At 42.6% G+C, this 20556-nt stretch overlaps 1 protein-coding gene and 2 pseudogenes across 2 annotated transcripts; 2 read left to right on the forward strand and 1 right to left on the reverse strand.

Moving 5' to 3' along the window:
• The first annotated feature begins 2649 nt into the window (after nucleotides 1-2649).
• On the forward strand, nucleotides 2650-8521 carry LOC139548188 (FMR1-interacting protein NUFIP2-like). Of its 2 annotated transcripts, none has more exons than XM_071357670.1 (4): nucleotides 2650-2935; nucleotides 4381-6061; nucleotides 6211-6243; nucleotides 6362-8521. In XM_071357670.1, exons 2-4 carry the CDS (start codon nucleotides 4396-4398, stop codon nucleotides 6424-6426), a joined length of 1764 nt encoding a protein of 587 aa, XP_071213771.1. In that variant the 5' UTR covers nucleotides 2650-2935; nucleotides 4381-4395; the 3' UTR covers nucleotides 6427-8521. The 2 variants fall into 2 exon arrangements, with proteins under 2 accessions (XP_071213771.1, XP_071213772.1); XM_071357671.1 differs by lacking the exon at nucleotides 2650-2935 and adding an exon at nucleotides 2995-3012.
• A 902-nt stretch (nucleotides 8522-9423) lies between these two features.
• LOC139548190 (nuclear factor 7, brain-like) lies at nucleotides 9424-12580 on the reverse strand (annotated as a pseudogene).
• A 4869-nt stretch (nucleotides 12581-17449) lies between these two features.
• Nucleotides 17450-18393, forward strand: LOC139548629 (class A basic helix-loop-helix protein 9-like; annotated as a pseudogene).
• The last annotated feature ends 2163 nt before the right edge of the window (nucleotides 18394-20556 follow it).

A 20556-nucleotide genomic window follows, 5' to 3' on the forward strand; every position in this document is an offset into this window, starting at 1 on the left:
CCAGATCAGAGGCAGTAGATGTACATTTCCACACTGCCACGTAGGGATGCACGATATGGGCAAATATTCTAGGACTTATTTTTAACCAAATGTTGCAATTGCGATTTGACTTGCGAATTATAGCAAAACTGTTAGAAATCATGGAAATAGAATGACTATTCTAATTATATAGTTAGAATATAATAGTGGGCACTTTGAATACAGTGTTGTTTGAGATTAAAACAAATAAAAATGCCAGGGAGGAGTTGTGACAGGGTAGGAAATAAAGTGTTGATAAGTGTTTCCGAGGGGACCCTATAAGCTTTGGCTACATTGAATAGCTACTTCATGTAGCTAACATATTCTTGCTTTGCATATTCCTCTTTGATTTAGAAGATACTGTTGCAAAAACAACATGCTGAATTAGGTCTACACCATTACTGGTATTATCAGGCTGTATTAGTTGGCTACGTTTGCTCTTACTCAGTACATTTATTAGCTAGCTAGCTATTAGCATTAGCGGCTAACAATTAGCATCTCACAAGATTTAGGGCAACTTGCTAAGAAAAAACAAACTAGCTGTTTGCTGATGTAAGAAACACAAACTAATAGTTTAATTATAGAACGCTAGTGGATGTATATTAAGAAGCAAAGTTAAAACCGCAGTTCTCGTCAACATTGTTGCATGTGCTACATTGACCATGCAGACTGAACGCAAAGTGTCTCCTGGTTGAGGAACATCAAATGCGCTCCTTGAGTGTAAGGGGGCGTGGCTAGGTCTGTGTGGAAAGTGGCACGGAAAGAAAGAGTGGAGAGAGATGACTCAAGTAGCGAAGTAAACTCTAAAAATTGCCAATACACAGTATCACATTTAACAAACCAAACATTCAAACCAAAACATGCTTTGGGGTCATTGTCCTGTTGTAGGAGGAAATTGGCTCCAATTAAGTGCCGTCCACAAGGTATGGCATGGCATTGCAAAATGGCGTGATAGCCTTCCTTCTTCAATATCCCTTTTACCCTGTGCAAATCTCCCACTTTACCACCACCAAAGCACCCCCAGACCATCACATGGCCTCCGCCATGCTTGACAGATGGCGTTAAACACTCCTCCAGCATCTTTACATTTTCTCTGCATCTCACGAATGTTCTTTGTGATCCGAACACCTCAAACTTAGATTTGTCTGTCCATATCACTTTTTTCCCAACCTTCTTCTGTCCAGTGTCTGTGTTCTTTTGCCCATCTTAATCTTTTCTTTTTATTGGCCAGTCTGAGATATGGCTTTTTCTTTACAGCATCCCGGAGTCGCCTCTTCACTGTTGACGTTGAGACTGGTGTTTTGCGGGTACTATTTAATGAAGCTGCCAGTTGAGGACTTGTGAGGTGTCTGTTTCTCAAGCTAGACACTCTAATGTACTTGTCCTCTTACTCAGTTGTGCACCGGGGCCTCCCACTCCTCTTTCTATTCTGGTTAGAGCCCGTTTGTGCTGTTCTGTGAAGAAGAAAGGTCTTTGTTTCGGGCCATTTTGAGCCTGTAATCGAACCCACAAATGCTGATGCTCCAGATACTCAACTAGTCTAAAGAAGGCCAGTTGTATTGCTTCTTTAATCAGCACCACAGTTTTCAGCTGTGCTAACATAACTTTAAAAGGGTTTTCTAATGATCAATTAGCCTTTTAAAATGATAAACGTGGATTAGCTAACACAACGTGCCATTGGAACACAGGAGTGATGGTTGCTGATAATGGGCCTCTGTACGCCTATGTAGATATTCCATTAAAAATCTGCCGTTTTCAGCTACAATAGCCATTTACAACATTAACAATGTCTACACTGTATTTCGGATCAATTTGATGTTATTTTAATGGACAAAAAAAATGCTTTTCGTTTATAAGTGACCCCAAACTTTTTAACAGTAGAATACCTATTTAGGCAATCCCTAGCCGCTGGGCTGCTCAGTCCTGGTCCTGGGGGTCTGCTGTCCTGTGTGGTGTCACTCTGGCCTTGGCCTAACACACCTGAAACCAATAATGAATGTTTCACCAAGATCCTAAAGCTGAGTGGGGTGTGTTTGGGTTGAGCCATGGACCACTAGGGGCAGGACGGGGTGACCCAGCTATATTGTGTGCTAGTAAAAAGACCTCTACAGTACTATTGTTCATATGATATGAATTATATGGAGGGTGTATTGTTTCTGTGTGTTAATGTGTAGTTTTATGTGTGTTTTCATTAAACTTTTGTTTTCCATACCTTGGGAAGGAACTTGTGTTGTGAGAGAGTTCAGTTATTGACTAAACTGGTGTGGTTCGGGCGTGTAGGTGGCTGGGATTGGCTGAAATTTGATATATTTAAAATATATCTTGTTGTTCTTTATAATGTTGAAATAAACATGGTATACATCCACTGTATACATGAATCGCAGCAAAGTCGGTTCCTGTTTCAGTCATGTTCGCGTGGGTCAAACAAAAACATCCTAATGATTGAATGGCAATAGAGCCTCCGACAATGCAGGCAATGGCTGTAGAATTAAGTTGGTGAAGAGAAACTGTAAAAACTTGCAGTCAAAACTTAATGTTTTTTACAAGACATTTTTGTAAAAAAAAAAAATTATGCGCAAGTCGGACAATTGTTAAACCCCATAATGCAACACACTGAAAGGTCACCGACTTGATACAAATGACCCGCTTGTACACGCCCAAACGTAGCTCAGAAATGAAGTCATGGGCGTTGATTGGGAATGTTTTGGCTATGCTACTGGCTAGCTAGCTAGTTTAACAGGGGAAGCAGCTTTCGTGGATTTGCATTTAATTTGCACTTCAATGGAGGACCGGACCGATGGATGGTTATCTGAGGGATGTTTGAAGCATGTAGACGAGAGTCACCCCGGTCCACCGAACGCATGGGTAGAAAATGATCAACAGCACCAGTACGAGAAAGCGCAGACGGAGAAAACGGGTTCGAATGTCCCCCATATTCTACTACAGTACTGTAGCAACAAACTTTTGAGCCGTCACTAGCCAGCTTGCTGCTAGGTGACTGGCTAGCTAACTACACAGCTAGCTATTATATAAAAAATGAGCTAACCCGTTGGCTAATTAGGGGCTTTTTAGAGAACGTTGTTATGGAGTGTTCAGGTAGAAATCTAGATTGATACGGTTAACTAAATTAGTGAACGTTGGCTAGCTAACGACAGTTCGCTGGTCATTGACCTTGTGCACCGTCTAATAACCGGACAGCTAACGTAGTTAACTAGCTAACGTAAGTTAGCAGCATTGTAAGTCAGAAATGATTTAAGAAATGTGCCAGCGAACAAGTCCAATGTAATTACGTGATACTAACGTTAGTCAACTGAGTGTCACTTTTGCTAACGTTAGCCTTTGCGAATGTAGATAATGCGTTATCTAACGTTATTGCAACACGAGCCGGCTTCTCTAGAATGTTCTGCTTACATTTGCTAATTAACATTGGCTATTATTATTAGCTTGCTACGGTAAACAGGAACTTTTTCTTACGTTTATGTAATTGTAAGAGTTAAGGTCTGAGTGTTGGCATCAATGGTAAATGTGTTTGATCAGCTGTTTTTCAAGTCTATCGTAGCTAGCTAATAGCTATCGTTATTTTTGGGCCTGTTGCTCTTGTCACTTGATCTTCTCTGGCATCATTGGCACAGCCAGTAGATCCGACCCACTTGCTTACAGCTGTACTATGTCTATGGTCGGACGGCATTCCTGTGTATATTAAGACCCCAAGGAGCCGCTGAAGATATAGCTCAGAAAACGCACCTCAATCCAGGGATGATAAATGCATTGTACTCAGAATTGTCCCATTATCCCAACTGTTCCACGAGAAGATTGAATGACTGCTATTAAAACTAGCTGTCGTTCAATCTTCTTGGTGTAGCAGTTGGGATAATGGGACTTGAGTACAAATAATTTTTCATCCTTGGATTGAGGTAAATATTCCTAGCCATATCTCGCTCCGGTAGTGTCTTAATATACAGAGGAATGCTGTCCGACCCTAGTGTCTTAATATACAGAGGAATGCTGTCTGACCCTAGTGCCACTGTAAGCAAGGTCAGATCTGCTGGCTAGTATTGGCAATCAAGTCATGTGTGCAGGCTTGACTGTCTTTCAAATGTATTCATGTTTAATGTTTAAAATAAATTAAAACAAACTAATTAATTAACACTTTCATTCTCAGATTTTGAATTGTCTGCAGGAAATATGGCAGGGGCATCAGAGTTTAGCCATACGACTGCATTGGATAGCCTGTATTGTTATGGACATAGAAAAAACAGGCGTGTATTCCATTGGGTGAAGATAGTTTAACAAATGTAGGTCTACTCTATGCAAGTACAGTGTATTTGATTGTAATTGTGTATTTTCTTGTCATGTCATCAGGTAATGGAAAAATAAATGGAAGCCCAGTGGAGAGGGAGAGAGAACGTTAGTGAACGTTGGCTAGCTAACGACAGTCTGTTCCTGTGGATGCCCTTCATTACTCAAGCAGCAGACAACTTGAAACCAAAATCTCCCAGGAAGCTCCTCGCCACTCACACAAAAGGCCATAGCAATAGCCATTTTAAAAACAGTATGAATTGCAAAAATGACACGCCTTCAGAGTTGAAAACGCGTGATGGCAAGAGCGAGTCCATTGCTTTACCAAATGGCGTTGTGCTCCTCAACCCTGACCTGTATGCTAACGGCTACCCCAGCATGCCTGGATCAGACAGTGGTGGCAGTGGTTCTGAGAGTGGATACATCACTCCCAAGAAACGCTGGGCTCAGCGGAGTGCAATGGCAGAGGAGAGTGTGACTGCTCGGCAGAAGTTTGCGCTTCAGGCAGTTATGGTCCCTAACAAACATGACACGGAGCCTCACACTCCAGAGGCTGCCGATACAGCAGCAGGCTCTCAGTCTCCCACCTCCATCACAGGTGTCCCACCTGTGGCTCAGGCCCCTGTGGTTCAGGTTGGTGAACTACAGTGTAAGAACTCTGACGGCAAGGCTGCTGCAGGCTCTGTTAAAAAGCTGGAAGACAGACTAAGCAAAGCTAAGCTTACCTCACCAAAAAATGATTCATGGACCCTCTTTAAACCACCCCCTGTTTTTCCTGTGGACAATAGTAGTGCCAAAACAGTGCCCAAGGTCAGTTATGCAAGTAAAGTGAAAGAGAATCTAAACAAAGCAGGTGACACCTCACCTCCCCAGTCCCAGGTGCCCACCAGACTCTCCCAAGTCCCCATGTCTGCTGTCAAAACCATCACCTCTCCTAGCTTCACCAATGGACTCCTATCTGAAGAGGGGAATAGCTGCCCCCTCCCTGCGCCACTTTTCACCACTACTGTTTGCACTGGAGCAATGCATGTCTCCCTTCCCCGCAAGTGGGAGAACGAAGCATCCTTGTCCAGCAATGGCACTAATATGTCAGGCACCCCCTCCGTTACTACCAGAGAACTGAGAAAGCCCAGTCTCCTTGTTTACCCCCTGGCCACTTCAAATATGCAACCAGCCCTCCCCAGCGCCCGCCAAGTGGACTCACCTGCCTCTAAGACAAATCCCAAAGCTCTGGTGGACATTTTCCAGAACCAGTGGGGGCTGTCGTTCATCAACGAGCCCAGTGCAGGGCCTGAGGTGGGGCCGGCAGTGGGGCAGCCAGCCTTGAAAGGCCAGATTGTGGAGATCACCTTTCAGGGAGGTGGCCCTACAGCTTTGCCTCTGCAGGTCTCTGCCACCTCCACTCTGAGACCTGACAAGCCCCTCTTCCCAAGAGCTTACAAGCAGGACCAACAAACTATCTCCCAAGTCCAAAGCAATGTTGGGAAATCAGGCCCTCACTTGGCACCTGGCCCTGATGTTGCGCTGGGAGGCCAAGCCCCTGGCACAGACACTCTGATTGGTGAGGCTGGGATTAGATGTGCCATAGTGTCCTCTTCTAAGGACCCTGGAGCTGAGTTGCCTCTTGCCTCCCATGCTCATCCTGTGTCTGTTCTGGTGAAGGAGCACAGCCACCACAAGGGTTGTGTCCCAAGATCTTGGGGGGCGTTCGATTTAAAAGCTGCTGTTATCTATCACACTAAAGGTAGGTAGCTATTGCCTCTGATCATTCAAAGTTAAATAATTGTCCTGCTATGGCTGGTCCTTAGAACAGAAAGAGAATGGTGCATGTATAACTACTGTATTATCAATCTCTCTCACTGTACTAAACACATTGTTTTTATATTTTTACAGAGATTGAATATATTCAGAATTTACAAAAACAAGGTAAGCTTGTAATTCCTGCTGTATGATTGTAGAGAGATTTTCAAGAACCTGAAAAGCCTTATTGGTATAGTATGTCTGAGCTAAGCAAATCTGACGTGTCCTACTTCCCTCCGTCTAGATTCAAAAGGAGTTGTGTTCTATGAGCAGTCCAAGGATGGGCCTGTTCAGTTAAGTCATGACTGAGTGCTACGCCCTCTCCTGGCCGCTGCCTCATTAATTGGTTCCCTCTCCTTTCTGAGACTCATGTGCAGGACTAATTTGATGTGAGCAGCTTGTGCTGTAGAGGGGGGGCAGGCACAGTATAGCAGCACCACAGACAGAGACCACACTGAGCCTCTTACAGGGATGCTGTCATTCGGGAGATTACAGGTTGGTTGAACAGTGGGGGAACAAAACTGTTTGACAGGAAACGTGTCAGCAAGAGTGACTCCTACATTTCGCCCTCAATTCCCATGTTCAGAGAGAGGCTTGTTGAGGACATCAAGTGACATGGGATGCTCAGACAGTCAATCACCACCTCGGCATTCCCGCCACATCTTTGGAATCACAGGATACTCTCAGCCTGTCATGGAAGATGAAACATTTTGATATCTTTAGGAATTCAAGATGTTCACATTTGACCTGTATCACAGATGCGTAATTTTGAATTCAGACAGAATTAAATGGGTAAGGCTTGAACATTTTAGAATGGTTGCCTTCTAGATGTGTAAACAGTGTGCTGCAAGGTGAAAACAAGTTGGGGTTTTCTGCTTGTATTCTAGGTTAGATGCAAGCAACCAAATATCATGGGGGAGGCTTTTGTAAGCCCCTGCAAAACATATATATTTTTGGGACTTTTGGTTCACATGTTATTTTTCCCTTTTAACATAATTACCCTCATTAGAAATCCCAGGTCATTGGGTGGGTAGATGGATGGAACTTGTTCAAATTATGAGAATATGCATCCCTCTCCCATTGAGGCCTAGGTCTGTACTGCCTAAAAGTTCTGTTTCAATTCTTTGGACTCTGTTAATACCGGACTGTTCTTTTTGGGATGTTTTTCTCAGGATGTGTGGTGGTGGTTACCAACACTGCAGAGGCTATACTTTTTCATTTTTATATTTTCTGTTAATCATCCACTTTATAAATCCAGGTTATGCTTAGCATGCTACATCTACTTACCATCTCAATGCTCCAATGAGTGCCGCATATTTGTGTACATTTTCTTTTAACATTTCGTTTTTGAAGTTCTAGGGAGTCTTTCTCATTGGATTTTGCACAGGATTGGCACTTAGGCAGTGACCACTGTTTTGTACTGTAGGAACGCTCTAGAGATTCATGCAGGGCAGTATTTTAACCAGAACTATGCAAATGTTCGTGTTACAAATCTCCTATTGACATCAATACAGGATTTAGCTTAAATTTAGGACCGATGTCTCAAGTCTGTTTCACCTCCAGAGGAGAATTGTTAGTATTTAGTATTTTTTTTATTTCTTATTCATAGGGAAAGGAACAGTCCTTTCTGAGGCTGTTAGTTGAGGAGTTCTCTCTCCCGAGTCCCCATACGTGAATTTAATCAGCCTACATTATGATAACTGATCACCACTTTAAATGTAGATTTATCTATTTAATTCCAGTCAAATTTAGTTATTAACTAAATTAAATGTCTATTTATACCAGCCAACTCTTTGGCCCCTAACAATTACAGCACCTTTTAAGTAGGACAGTCTCTTTATGATCTAATATAGTTATTGCCAAAAAGTTTTGTCCATGTTAATAATCAACCATGCCAAACTAAGCCAGAGTACATCTTTGAACATTATGTTTGTCTATGCTTGGGTATTAATTTAGTTTAGCTCTTTACTTATTCTTAATTTCACTTCTGGGGATTGACAGGCTGCGATCAGTTTGAGAATTATAACTAACTTTTAGGTTGGTTTCTCAGACTGGGTCACGCTTTTTAGGAGGTCAGTGTTTTAATTGTCGGGGTTAATGTGAAAATATAAAAGTCTGTATTTGACTGATAATGGTTAATTTATGCCATCTTAATTCCTTTAGTTTGTGTCCCTCTAAATCGCAATTCAAATATTAGAAAGCAATCTAATAGCTCTGACGTTTTCATTTGGTACTAAAATTATACTACAGTACAGTGTATTTAGAAGTTGTGCCATGTTGTCGACTGTTCATGCTGTCATGTGTTAAGTTAATTGTTGCTCACTTCTTTTCCTGCTGTAGTTATGCTAAGGATTAACAAAAGTTGTCACAGTTTCTAATTCTATTAAAAATGTGATGAAAATTAGCTGAAACTTCCTGTATTCTTATTTAAATGACGGCTGCACACAAGTCTATTTACAATAACTTCCCCTTAAATGAATTCAGTCCCATTAATTTCCATACATAAGTAGCTGTTTTTCCTCGTCTCAAGATCTGAGGTTTGAATGGATTAAGAGAGACTCACACAAAGCCAGGAAGGTATAGAGCAGAGGTATTCAACTCTTTTTTTGTTGTTCCTCCCTAATCAGGGATTTAGACCTGGGACACCAACCAGGTCGGTGCAATTATGAGGTAGAACAGAAATCAAGCAGGCTCTGGCCCTCCTAGGGTAAGCGGTGGATATCCCTTCCCCTAGGACCTGTGGAGCCTGCTGGTTTTCTATTCTACCTGATAATTCCATCACCCTGGTGTCCCAGGTCTAAATCAGTCCCTGATTAGAGCGGAGCAATGAAGGGGGGGGGGGCAGAGCAGTGCAACTGGTGTTAAGGTTTAGAGTTGAGTTTGAGTGGTATAGAGTAATACTAGTGGACCTAACAGATTCTAAACATGCTGTGAGTGTTCCTCTACAGTGGTTAGACAAGGATGTTTAAGTCATAGCTCAACACCCCCCTTTACCAATGGCATGAGTGTGTCACTGAGTAGAAAGAGACATCTGAAAATGGAGGTACTACCTCTTTAACCAGTCACTTTAACAGAGAAGTTCTGTTTTCTCTTGCTGTCGGTGCCTCCTGTTAGATGTGATGTTTGGAGACTAACATGCTGGAAATTGTGAAACTTAACAGGACATAAGGGAAACACAATTTGTTTCACATTGTATTAATAAAACCTTGTTGACATTTGTATGCAGTTAGACATGCTTTTGGTAAGGAAGTCAAATATTGTTGTTACTGATAATGAATGAAGATCAACATCACAGATGCGACAGAATGACCAGACAAAGCAAGAATACAGATTTAATATACCATACACAGCATAATCTGACAGTAGAAAAACATCCACAGCAATCAAAATACTTTTACTGAATCAATAAAATATCAACATTAGGCTACATAAAATGAGTGATGTGATACATGAACAATTTGATTGCTTCACCTGTTGATAAGACCAGGGTCAGAATCCATTGAATCATTGTTATAGAGCTAATTGTGTCTCTAAAAGATAGTGAAGACAAGACCAATGCACACCTCTCCAACACTCAGGACTATGAGTAGAGTGCTAGGAAACAGTGTTGTGGCAGTTAAACTATTATATCAATTTGTGCTGTATTTAACTATTTTCTCACTGTCACACTGGTGTTCACTGGTAAGATCCTCAAAGTTTTATCATGATGAAATATAGGGTAGACTGTCTTTGTGAAAGTGTGTGTGATTGTGTGTATGTGTGTTTTTTTTATCAAGGTCAAAGAATGACAGCTTTGCCTTGGCCCAGTCCAGATGCACTCTCATCTTTTGGGGAAAGTGATCTACTGTGAGGTCATGGAGATTTGGCTTTGGGGACATTTCTAGGTATGCACCACAAGTAGTCCAAACACCCCAGGATTCATTTGGAATATCGCTACAATTATTAGGCCTGTTGGCATGCATAGTGGTCACACCTACAGCCCAATAGTAACCATCCAAATTCTCAATATCCCAGCTGTGTGTTCCTGAGTTAAAACCCTCAGAGACTAGGACACATCCATCAATCCTCTCTGGGTTGTCAGGAAGCTGTAGTGCTCTATCAGCATCCCTTAAGCTGGTCAAGTCCTCGGACAGAATGAGACGTGTGCCTGCAGTATTGGGGTCCAGGATTACAGGAGCTGATGAGAGAATTTAACTTTATCATTTACTCTGGAAATTACCCACAAGTTTAATTGATACTAACATTAAATATGAGCATTGCAATAAATATAATAACATTGTTTTTATTATTCAGAACAGTATGGGGGTCACTACTGGATTTCATCTGAATTTGCCTTTTAAACTCCTTTGACTGATACTGTTCTAGGACTAAGAACAAGGCGCAGACGAAAACTACTGTTGTTTTTTGTTGTTGCTGTAAAACACTCACTGTAATGAACAATCCCTTGCATCTTCACCCAGACTCTGAACTGCAGGTTGCCCAGGTGTTTGGCCACTTCTATCAGCGCTCTGGAAACCCTCTCTGCATCCGGCAGTGGGTGCTGGGCTCTCGAAGAACGTTTAGTGTTCAATACTGCTCTGATGATGGGTTCTGAACCACAGAGAGGAGATACAGGATTAAGATCACTTACCTTTTCACAGAGGCCTTGTAGTTCTGAAGAGGAACAAGAAACCAGGTGAGATGCAAATCAGTGTTATCAATAAAATAAACAGTAAATAATACTGTAGAGAACGGCAGGGCAGGGAAGCAAACTCAGGTCACCGGCGTGAAAGGCACCTATGCATTCCTACTTGGTAGGAATTGTAAATTGGCTCATATAGCGAGGATCGCTATATTGCCCCATCCAAACAGGAAGGAACATGCTTTGACTACTTAGACCCCTCCCACATTCTGGGCTGTGCATTCCCATTTCTGACACCAATGTAGTGAATGGGGGCACAGAGAAGTGAACCCGGGTCACTGACATGAAAGGCAAACACCCTACGCATTGCACCCCATAGGGTTAACCCACTTGGTGGGAATTGTAACGTGGCTCATATAGGAAGGATTGCTACAATACTCACAATATACAATATCGACTCATAAGATCAGCTGTTTACCTGCAAGAATGAGAAGTCTTCAACTCTCAGCTGTTCGATGGCTTTGATTGTGTCTGAAAGTGATGATATTTTTCTGTTCATCTCTATTATCTTGTTCTTCATTCCCTGACTCTTCCGCACCTCTTCCATCCTCACTGCATCTATCCTGGCCGCATCTATAACTGGTACAGCTTTTTAAACTGCTCCTTAATCTGCCTCTCTGTGTACTGGGCTTGGATCTGGAGACAGTGAGAGGAATATCTCAGACATACTGTATCCTCCCCACCGCTGACGGCATCCAATCAAAATTGCTTCACCTCAGTCTTCTGTTACAGTATGATGATGATCTAGAACTGAGTTGACAACAAACAAACTAGCCAAAATGAGTACAATGTTGTTGCATCAATACTCAAATTTCATACCTTGATATGTTTTGCTGTTTTACCACAGGTGAGTTTGATTTCATTAAGGAGCCTCAGTTTATCTTTTAGGGGGTTCAATACAGTCTCGAGTTTCACCTGAAATTTAATATGGGATTCACAAACTTGTTACTCTATGTGAAATTGCTGTGTAGGAAAGACATTTGGTTAAGAGTAAAAAACAAACAGATTTCACATGCTGTATCTTAGCACCAACTATTGTAAAGCACCACGTGCTACATGTTAAAAATAACCCAAATAGAAACAACTACTACAAACTACTGCAATGTATTTTTTCCCCAATACCTTCTCCAAATAATCCTACCTTATGTTCCTGTACAGCTTCCTGTATGGGGATGCAGTCATGCTTTTTATGTTTCCTTGAATCACGACACACCACACAAATGGGCTCTTGATCCTCCATACAGAAGAGCTTGAGTTCCTCACCGTGCAGACTGCAGAGCACCTCAGATCCTTCTGAAACGTTCTAACTCCTTTCCTTTAAGACAGCCTCACACAGGTTCTTTACAGCCCGGTTACAGAGTGGATTACCCATTGAAAATACTTCCCTACAAACTGAACATTCCTGAAATCCTCTGTCTCCAGCACTCCTGTAGACAGGCTTTACAGAAGCTGTGGCGACATGATAGGAGGACAGGATCACTGAAGATGTTTAAGCACACAGGACAGGAAAGATCATCTTCTGGGAGTGACCGTCTGGAGGCCATTTTCTCAGTCACACTCGTAATGCCCCACTGTTAGGAATCAGTTAATTTTCACTTTTAAAGACTCACAGTTGTTTGGTAGCAGGCATCTACTATAAGACTATAAACTAAAGGATGTCCTCATCTCCTCCAGTAAGTGATCTGAAAGGTCCTGTGTCATGTACATTGCCCTTTGTTGAACAAAACAGGCAAATAAATAGAATTCTGTCAAAGAGTGCTGTGTTTACTTCCTGTAAAAATACTTCCTGCATTCTGTGTATTACATGTGTATGAGGGGAGGAGCTTCGCAGCTACACACACATACGCAAAAGTCTGTACATAATATATCATAGCAACGAAACTGATTTGTTAATGTTTCTTGCTTCAATCATTGTGAAGAGGGGCTGACTACCCCCTAAATTATGTTAGTGGTAGATGTAGAGGGCCTGTGTGTGAAGGCCTCAAGTTCCTTGTTTATTTCCAAGTTAACCACTGGAGGGCAGTCAAGGTTTCACAGAGCTTGTGTTTTGAAGACAGACACGGCCCTTTACAATGAATAATTTACCCTATAGCGCTTTTTGTGTACAATAACTTAATTCATTCAAATCATCAGGAAAGGAATCTATGAATGAAAATACAACTTTATTTCTCTAGAGCAGATTTTTATTTTTGCATCATGCAATTCTAGCAATTTGATTGGAGGTTAGGTTGTTCAGAGGTCACTTGTTTTTATTGTTTTGATTGCAGGATGTCAACTGCATCTATTGTCTCAGGGTTGTCCCATTATCTCCCTATTACCACCATCAGAGGATCTTTATCATGTTTCTGTGTGGGAAGAGAACAAGGAGCCCTTGGCCCTTTAACCTTGACCACCGTGTAAGTGTTTGAGGCCATAATGACTACTGTGTGTAATTATCGTGTGAGGCAGGCTGGCATGGGACTTCCAAAGCATCTCCTTACTCTTGTCATGTTGAGGGTGGAGGATTTGAGAAAATATTTATTTCATATTTATTTATGTTATCCTTTTTCCAAATGGGCAGGTCTGTAATGCATGTAGAAGCAGTGTTAAGGTGTACATCTTGCATTTGAAGAAACATGAAATATCATACTATTGTCGTACCTCAAACCATTGTCATTACAATAATATTTATACATTATGAATATTTATCATACAGTAGATTCAGCTCTGTACACAGAACTGTCACTAAATGGTTGATTCTATTAATTGTGAACATGAATATTTGTGAGCCTTAATTGCCTCAACTTCTGATAAAATATAACTTGGTTTCTGACTTCCTCAGAGCCTCTATGCTCAAGGTGCTGTTTGGTGGCCAGTGCCTTTACACATGGATAGTGGCAGAGAGGGTAAGATTCCTGCACCACTACAGGGGTAAACTAGAGGACTTGTCTTGTAATCAGATCAGAGCATCTTACTGTAGTCCTGACAAAGAAGCTTTTGTCATGGTGTCAGTGAAAGCATAACGTATCACTTATCAGGGTTCTAATATTGTCCTTGAGTGAAAAGCTGCAGGGTTTGAATTGTAGAGCGCTTGCATGAATAATGCTAGACCGAGGGATGTGCAATGCTGGAACATAGCTGGAACAAGGCCAGTTTACCTTGAGCGTGGCACTTCACTTAGAACAGTACACCAGTGGGACGCTAGTGATTTAACTCTCCTTGTGTATTGATGACAGACTCTCATGTGTGGAAGATTTGTGTTATTAACAGCTCATATTTCATTGAAAGCCCAGGCATAGGAGGCCGTCTCTGAAACAGTACACTGTAAAGGTAAATCATTTGTTCAATGTGAAGGCTTTGGCCAGCCAGGTATTACTTTAGTTATTGCATGTAATTAGAAGATCCTGTCATATTTGGAATGAGGAAAGACTAATTTATCTAATATCTTTCTGATCTTTATCATTATCTTTGTTTGCAAGTGTTCTTTTCTTGGCAGATGGTAATGTTTGCTGCATGTTCTCACCATGGAAAATAATCCAACAGAAATACAACAATACAACTCACTCAATGATGACGACTTGGCTATGTATGTGCACAGACTGATGTGTCATCTAACTTGATGATAGGCAGACAAACAGTTTTAACGGGCACTCATGGCCGAATCCAAACTTCAGATCTGCGAGCGTTACAAATGTTCTCACAAATCTCCCATTGACACTGCTGGATTGAAGATGACAGGTGATTGATGCTGATGTACTGTAGATACTGCATTTACAGTAGTAGGTTCTAAACTGAGTCCTTTGGGACCATCAATCATTTAATGTATAGAATTGAATAGAATAATAAAAAAATTATGAAGCACAGAGACCTGTTTATTGGGGGGGGGGGGGGGGGGGGGATACCTGGGGAAAAGAATACCTGGCTGCTATACTGACTTTATTTCTATCACACCCAGACAGACTCCCTCTATTTAACGAGATCTTGTGAAGCGCATTGAGAAAAAAAAAGAGTAAAATAACATCTCACTTCCCAGATACATTATGTCCATTATGCTGTCTACCTCCATTTTTCTGTTGTTGTTGAAGAGCACAATTATGTTTTCATTGGTTTAACACAAGAATTAAAACAATACCATCAATAATACACGTTTTCACTGGAAACTGTTTTTCTTCCATTGCTAGATTACAAATAGATTACAAATAGATTACAAAAAATCTGTTCTCAAAGTAGTGTGAAAATTCCTTCACCATTCAGTCAACATACTGGACCACAAGTCTTCCTCCTTGCTTATTATCTCAAATTACCTCTGTGTAAATATGTATCGGTAAAGAAATATATGTTATTCATGGCGAGAGATAATTGCTGGTGTCTTGTCATCTGTCAGAAACACTGGGCCAAGGGATGTTTCAAACTACAGTCAAAGCTTTTTGTGTTCGTACCATAAATCTGTCAAGCTCTGCTGTAAATCCCAGGCCTCTGAGGAAGCCTGTTTGTGCACTAAATGGATGTAGGATCTTAAATGGATCACCCTGCAAAGCAGGAATTTTAAAACACGTAGTGTATTTGAGGTTTAAAAAGGCTTCTGAAAAGGTTTATTTCCACGTAGAAATTTTCGACTTGATTTTCCCTTACGAAAATTGTATTAACCCCTACAAAAATGTCCATTAATTAAAATCCACATAATAATTCAAATTTCCTGTTGCTGCAGGATTATTTTCCTGCTGTAGCAAACTGGCTCAAATTAAGATCCTACATACAGTATGTAGGACTATAGGCTACATGACTCAGCACACTGTGCTGTGCTAGCCCCAAATCCTTTCCGTTACAAATTAATCAAAGACAGTGCCGGACTACCTGGTGCTGTAATTACAAACGCAAGGTGTGACACGCTGACGGACGGGATCAGACGCTTCCGGTTTATCACGGAGCAAATTACCACCCCACAAGTGGAGGAGGGAACGGAGATATTGGTGCAGACTATAATCCACTGGCTCTGTATGTTAGTTTGCTTACAAATAAGATGGCTTGGGGCAGCAGCTCCAGTAACTCTGTTGACATTTAAGATGGCTTGGGGCAGCAGCTCCAGTAACTCTGTTGACATTTAAGATGGCTTGGGGCAGCAGCTCCAGTAACTCTGTTGACATTTAAGATGGCTTGTGGCAGCAGCTCCAGTAACTCTGTTGACATTTAAGATGGCTTGGGGCAGCAGCTCCAGTAACTCTGCTGACATTCAAGATGGCTTGGGGCAGCAGCTCCAGTAACCCCGCTGACATTTAAGATGGCTTGGGGCAGCAGCTCCAGTAACTCCGCTGACATTTAACCAGCATGGCTACCACAGCATTCTGCAGCGATACGCCATCCCATCTGGTTTGCGCTTAGTGGGACTGTCTTTTGTTTTTCAACAGGACAATGACCCAACACTCAACCTAGACATCCAAATTACACTGTACCTTAGTCCAGCCATGGCAAGGTAAGAATCACTCAATAGAACGTGGCTAATTGTTGCCGTAGATATAGCTTACACGTGATGTGTTTTTACTCTCTTTTCTCAGCTATAAGGTGTAAAGAGGAATTTATTAATGTAGCTTATCTGATGAAGTCACCACGTGTCAGGAGTGAAGCCATAATTAGTTATTTTTTTCACTGAACACCGACGAAAAAATACTTTACCCTTGACAATAAAAGAGTGTGGGTGAGAAATAAGTGATTATTTTTAAGGTTGATTTGTAACAAACTTTTTATGATAGTGTTATAACATCCTGATAGCATTTTATAACATGTATTTACATGGTAATTTTATGTTAATCTCTTTCAACTACTGTGTGTTTGAGATTCCTGGCAGGCGAGACTTAGTGAATCACAATGGCTACTACAGCAAAGCATTCTCAGTCCTAAATGTTTTTTATTCCTGAGACGTAAAAAGTGACTCGTTGTTTTTAAGATAGCATTCCTATCTGTCAAGACCTTCATACTCAAACATTAACCTACAGAAATTTCACAAATGTCTTCTAAGCAACATAATATTTGGGGTACTCATTATTTTTAAGATAACATTTAAGAAAGTATTTCTACTGAAATATTCCAGACATTTCACAAATGTCTTCCATCCACCAACATACCATGTTTTTTTCACAACGTTGTAATACTGCCACTTATCATCACATGTTCATGTTTCATTATGACACTGATCATGCTAATAATGCACCTTAGAAGCGGAGGAGATCCTGCATGACTGGGGAGGGGAGGGGAGGAGGTGTGAGTGTCTGAGCAGTTGACTAATCTTTCTCCTGTTTGCCTTCAGGGCTCTTGTAAACAGAATACAACTTTTCTTTTAGGCAGACCTTCCTACAATGTGACACATACAAAAAGAGAAGTCTTTAAAAGTGCCTCTCGCCTGTCAGAGCCAGCCAGAGGTATGGACTGAGTCACTGAAAGGAGCTAAGAGACAGTAGAAAGATTTGGGCTTGAGGTATGGCTGAACACTAGCACTGTCTGCGTTTGGAGTCACGTAGGAGTCACGTAGGATAGGACAGGAACTTGGAACTTCACTAGTTTTACCTCAGCTTGGAAGATAAACATCTGCAGTGTCTGCAGAATGAGGCACCAGTGACAGACCTGAGCCTGTCTTCTCAGAGTACAGTACACAGGGGGAGTGGGGGCACCAGGCCAACCATGAGCAGCCACGCCATTCTTACAGAGTCAGAGTTCTCTGAGGAGGAGCAAGAGAGGACTCTGCTGGGTTTGGAGGAGGAAGAGGAGAACAGTGACAGCGAGGACAGTGAGGCTATTTCAAAGAAGTCTTCCCCAGAGAGCGAGGGGGGCACGCCTGGCAGCTGCCAGGATGAGAAGAGACCCAGTCGCCCCGTCCGCTCCAAGTCCCGTCCCGCCGTGTGGCCGCCAATGTTCGTGAACATAAATGCATCCTGGACCACAACCAGTCATTCAATGCGCTGCTCATTGTGCTCAAACATGACCTCAATGGCAAACGGCTGTCCAAGATTGCCACTCTGAGGCGTGCCATCAATCGCATCTCTTCGCTGACCGTCTTCCTGCTCTCCCACCCCAGCCCTAGCACTCTGCCAGGAGGACAGACACCCTGCACCCACACAGAATGCCTCAGAGCGCAGCCCTCGGCTGGGATTGGAGAGGCCATGCTGGACCTGGGGAAGGACAGGGAGAGAGACAGGGGCCTCCAGACCCCGGTGGAGACTTACTGTCTGCAGTGTAAGCCTCAACACCACCAGCCGTCCCTGCTGGATCACGGTGCCCACAAGGCTCCCATCACTCTGCTTCCAGAGCTCCAGCCCTACACAGACACCTCAGGAGGGGGACACCCCAGCCCATCGTGCTTGCCCTCCCCATCCTATGCCCACTTCTCCACCACTGAGACCCAGCTCTACACACCCTCGCACCCTCACGAGGACTTGAGCAGCCACCCGTACTTCAGCAGCTGTGAGTGGAGATGGGGGTCAGGGTACCCATTTGGAATGAGGGCCACCTGTCACCCGTACCACACGGATAGCTTCTCAGACTCCTATCCTGCCGTGCCCTTCAAGTGGCAGCCGGGTTACCTGCAAGGATCAGCTGGCTACCAACAGTTCCTTACAATGTACTGACTCTGAGTGAACCCAAGACATGAGCTCTACTGGAGGGCACCAACGTTAATGTCTACAATGATGTCAAACAGAGTGAAGCTGATGTGTGTATATGTCTATATACAGTATGTACTGTATGTATGGGATTGCAATGATGGCTTTGGCTATTTGGCTTTGCAAGTGGATTTCTTAAGTAATGTCTTACACTTGTTTAAACAGATTGACAAAAGTATTGTTGAAATGAAATGTTACAGCAGAGGTTTGTAGAATACAGTATACGTTTTACATCCAATAGTCTCCAAAAGTGAAAGGAATGTGTTTAACATTTCAACATGTGTTTGTAATTCAGAATATAATGTAATAAAAATAGCTTGTCACGTTTGTCATCTGTAGAAAGAGAGGAGGACCAATGCGCAGCGTGATATGAATTCATCGTTACTTTTATTAACGAATAACACTGAATAAACTTACAAAACAATAAAACGAACGTGAAGCTATATATATTAAGTGCAGACATAAGCAACTAATACATAGACAATCACCCACGAAATACTCAAGGGATATGACTGCCTAAATATGGTTCCCAATCAGAGACAACGATAAACAGCTGCCTCTAATTGAGAACCAATCTAGGATACCAGAGACATATAACTACCTAGACTAGTCAAAAACCCATAGACGGGGATCACGTGACCCCTGAACGAGATGGCCGCATGAACTAGGAGCTCCGCACAAGTAGTTTCCAATTCCTAATCTTACCTCCACTTCAAGTTTAAACTCATTTAGCTTTAGTCAAAAAGTCATGGCGGCTACAAAAGGCGACACTACAGGTGACATTTTTACCCGGACTCGAGCACTAGCGACGGAAAAAGCCTCCAAGAAGCAGCTAGCTTCAGAAAAAGCTAGCGCCATTAGCCAGGAGCAAGAGGACCCGTTCCCCCCCGAGGCCCAACGAAGGCCAACCTCGCACTCTGTCGAAGACATCTTTTCTGAGCTGAGATCCCAACGTACAGAACTCAACACTAAACTAGATGCCATTAACGCTCAGCTCAGTGCGATAGGGGGCAAGGTGACAATCCTGGAAAATGCTTTGCCTGACATAAACAACAAGATAACCATAAACGCGGGGCGCCTGGACGAGGCAGAGAGGCGAATCCTATCCACGGAAAACTTATTGACAGACGCCATGGAAACAATAGCATATGCTAAAAAAAAAATAGAGCAGCTGGAAGAGAAAACAGAGGACCTGGAAAACAGGGGGCGAAGGAATAATTGTGTTCTATTAAATCTGGGCGAAAAAGAAGAGGGAAACATGCCACTGATCCGCTACCTGCAAGACAAACTTCCCGAGTGGCTCCACCTGTCCACCGACAGACCCATAGAACTCGAGAGAGCTCACCGAGCACTGAGGCCCCCACCAGCAGCCAGACAACCACCGCGCCCAATCACCATACGTTTCTTGAGATTCACCGACAAGGATCGAGTCCTACAGGCGGCGAAAACCAACACCATTACAGTGGGAAACGCCAAACTCATCTTGCTCCAGGACCTGTCAGCTGGAATACACCGAAAGCGCCGAGAGTTTGACGAGGTGAAGAAATGCTCCATTGACCGAGGCATCTTTAGGGGATTCAAATACCCAAACGAGCTCAGGATTCTTTACCAAGGAGCCCTGCGACACTTCAAAACTCCCGAAGAGGCAAAACGTTTTTTGAAAGACAACCCCGGTCAATGAGAAATGGACCAATGACTAAATGCGATTACTATTATTACTAAAGGAGGTAAGACAACATATAGCCGATATCCAAAGACCCACCCGCCCTGCTAAATGTCATTATAGCCGTCTAATCTATATTTATGTTCCTTTAGCTGAGAGGGATAGGCTCCATATTATAACCTAGGCCTACTATATGTAGGCTGGGCTATTGATTTTATTTTCTCCCATTTTTAATGTGGTCTGGACGGGGGCTACGTTGTCATTTACCCAATGCGGGGCGGAGAGGATGAGGCATTTCTTTGGTGGGGAGGGGGAGACGTTGTGCGTTGCTAACTGTTCCCGGTTTTTTTGTTGTTGTTGTGGGAACACAGAATTGTGACTGAGCGGGGAGGTAATAGATCCAACGGGATATGTCGAGTTGTTTGGGAACTCGGCTGGGGTGTTCAGAGACTGTTATTTTATGTAAA

This window comes from Salvelinus alpinus, chromosome 21, assembly GCF_045679555.1.
Source record: "Salvelinus alpinus chromosome 21, SLU_Salpinus.1, whole genome shotgun sequence".
NCBI classification, from domain to species: Eukaryota; Metazoa; Chordata; class Actinopteri; order Salmoniformes; family Salmonidae; genus Salvelinus; species Salvelinus alpinus.